We start from the raw sequence: 3,301 nt of genomic DNA, 5'->3' as shown, positions 1-3,301 counted from the left end.
CATCATGGTGTTTTTAACCACGGAGTTTTGACTAACAATAAACAGACCCTTGTCAATAATTCAATAAAATATCTCAAAGGTCCTTTATCTCTCATCCACGCGTTTCACAGACGGATTCAATGCGACATCGAGCGACTGGTCAACAGACAGCCGTGTTAATTCTACCATTTATTTAAACGCAATTTATTTGTATCGGCAAAATAGACATCATTTACAAAACATTGTTCGGCAAGTGATCATGTTAACAGTGGCTGATCACCGAGTCATCTAGTGTTACAATCCATCAGTATCGGTTTTCTGGTGAGAAACCTTTTAAAAACCGAACTTCACAACAACACAAGAAAACTCAGTCTCGGTCTACTGGCAACAGAAACACACACGCCCACTCTCACATATAAACATAGAGCTTATAAAAATAAAACACAATCAGGGGATCGATAGACTGCAGGTGACAAACAATGAGGACATATTCATTTCCACATACTGTAAACATATGGACAATATTTTACACAACGAACAAGGGCATCACAGTCACAACAGCTTATCATGCGTTCGCGTTACCACTCTCAATAGAACACAACTTGCACAAGACTTTAAAACAAAACATAATGTATCGTTCACCAGTTATAGCAGCTTGGTGGCCTTCGATTTATATTTTCTCTGGTGCCTCATTCTTTTATAGGCCTACGTAGATACAAAATAACGATTTAGATTCACGTTAGACGTGAACAACCACAGTTCTGGAATTATCAAGAGTGTTCCGATATTGCTCGAGCCAGTTTTTGAGCTCCGAGATTCGATATCCCTCGGGACCTCTACCTCCTTGAAAAACAACCTTCTCATCCTTCAGGATGTAAAGTCTCTCAAAATATGCGCCGTAAGCTGCGTTGGAAGTATTCTCCATGGTGTCCACCGCCACGACGATGGCAGAAGTCTCCAAATGCATGAGCTTTGCGGCTTTGAGCCTGTCATCCAGACTCTGGTGGTTGGGAATCTGATACGGAGCGTCGGTGCTCACCCATCCATCTGAAGGATGCGCCTCCTCGATATAAACAAGCAAACAGTCTGCGATGTCCGCGTACTGACCGACGACCCGTTGGAAGGCCGACAGACGCGTCATGAACGGCGGTCAGGAGCAGCTCCCGAAGTTTATGATGAGCGGTCTGTGTCCCCGCGCGTAGTCCAGAATGCGCGCCCGCTTGCGCTGGTGCAGCTGAACTACTTCGGTGTTCGGCGCGCTATATCCCAGGTGCGCCGTTTTGAAAAGGTCCAGTTTTTGGCCGTACCACACAGCGCGGAGCGACTCCAGGGTGAACATTTTGTTAGAGTCGGACACGCACACCGGGGGGTCGTCGGCATTCGTCTCCTGTTCCCTCACCGTCATCAGGACCTTTCGCCTGATGCAGAGAAAGTCGAGAAGCCACAGCATCAGAGCCGCCAGCAGAAAGCGGGGGAAGAGCAGCAGGCATACGGTCGCGTACCTCAGCGCCCGCGCCGTTTGGACACCTGCAGACAGCTGCATCTCCGTTACCCTCCGGCCCGCAAGACAGTCGTGTGGGATACCTCTCTCCCATCTACTTCAACCCCTTCCGCTTAAAGTTTCTCTTTTATAGGACTAGTAAGGATTTGAATGAAAAACAACACGCCTCCACACCCGTGCCGCCTCCTCACATGGAGGGGATTACCTCCAGTCAACTCTTGCGTTGCATGGTTGGGAGAGAGAGAGGGGGGGGGGAGGTAGGGAGAGGGCGAGTGAGCGAGCGAGTGAGCGAGCGGCGCGTCTGTGTCTTCCAGTACATCCCGCGTTGCCAGGAAGGCAAGTTAATATAGAATGCGAACGTTACCTCAATGAACACTTAAATGCCGAATATAAAGGCTACTTCGGATTCAATTAAACCACACAGCTGACGTCGTAGCGGTGTTCTGCAATATATTCATATTTCATATTTAAATTAATAATATTACTGAGTACCATGATACTTTTGGTTGGATATTTAAGTCAATGTTGAGCCTAATTCTACCCATGGGGGGGGGGGGGGGGGGGTACATTTATGTGAATAAGGAGTCAATTAGCAATGACAATGGTTAGAGGGAGTATAAACACATACATTTTTTGACATAAGCTTGATATGTACCAACAGGTCGACTCTATGTCAACATTGGCCTTGCGAGGTTCAGGGCTGATATTAGCCAGTAGATGGCGTTCGGAGCCATTTTCAACCCATACAATGAAGATTGAGAAAAAGGTAATTTTGTCAATATTGACGCCACCATTAATGCGTGTAACCACTGCACAATCATGACTTTTTAGAAAGAAAAAAGCACTTTTAAGTATGCACTAGCCTATTTTTTTTTTATGTGCAAAGCCATGGCACTCGAAGAATTGTGTTAATGCTGAATGAATGACTGAATGAATGAAATAATGGATACATTATTGGCCAAACTGTAGACCAAAATAGACCAAACTGAATGTCACATTCAAATTGATAACAACAACTGCAACACATTTTTTTGGTCAATTGTGAGATATCGAGTTCAGTAAGGAAGGGACAGAAAGACACTACAATGATAGAGCAAATAAGAAGATGGTGAGTTGTGGAGGAGAAGAGAGGCAGAAAAAAGAGAGAGTGCTCGGGTGGAAGGAAGGCCAGGCGAAAAACAAAAGACCTGAATGCCTTAAAATGGCTGTTTTTATCCCACCATCATCCATTCCCAAGCATCTGTCACAAACCAACCCTAACCAACCAACCACTGTGCCTCTGATGTAACTCTGGCTAGATGACACAAATGTGCATGTAAGTCAGATAGCCTTGAAGCCAATGTCAGACTGCTGCCCACACAGCGGGGTCATTTTAACACCAAACCTGACTACATTACATATCACATCCATGCACACGTAGTTTAAGATGTCACAAAAGATCCTGGTCCCCGGGTCACCCTGGGGGTAAGACAGGGTACCCCACAGGAATGCTTTCATCGTCTGACCCCCTCTTAGTCACTGGGGCCAAGCAACTTCAGCAGAGGTGAGGGGGTTTCTGTGACTGTAAACAGTGCAGGTCCTTTGCTGTAGAGAAGACGAGAGGATTTGTTTGTTGTAGTGCCGTTTGGCCCCGTGGGCGAACGGAAGGAATTTGAATGTCCACTGACAAGATTCAGAATGCTTTACGCCTTACAGGCCAGCCATCTACCTGGCCCCCTGGCCATGCATCGGATCCGGGAGTGACTCTACAACAAGAGACAAGGAAGCTCCTGTTTCATAAGGCATTCCCTGCACCCGCTCACCTTACACGGCCCCAAACGG

General features: G+C 46.5%; 1 protein-coding gene across 1 annotated transcript; it reads right to left on the bottom strand.

Moving 5' to 3' along the window:
• Positions 1–303: 303 nt before the first annotated feature.
• dio3b (iodothyronine deiodinase 3b) lies at positions 304–1,558 on the bottom strand. The gene has a single exon (XM_080853994.1). It carries the CDS (start codon positions 1,520–1,522, stop codon positions 719–721), a length of 804 nt encoding a protein of 267 aa, XP_080710120.1. The 5' UTR covers positions 1,523–1,558; the 3' UTR covers positions 304–718.
• Positions 1,559–3,301: the final 1,743 nt, after the last annotated feature.

The sequence above is a fragment of the Sprattus sprattus genome, assembly GCF_963457725.1.
Source record: "Sprattus sprattus genome assembly, chromosome: 16".
NCBI lineage: Eukaryota > Metazoa > Chordata > Actinopteri > Clupeiformes > Clupeidae > Sprattus > Sprattus sprattus.
Note: the sequence above shows the minus strand (reverse complement) of the source record. Positions and strands in the feature narration are given on the sequence as shown.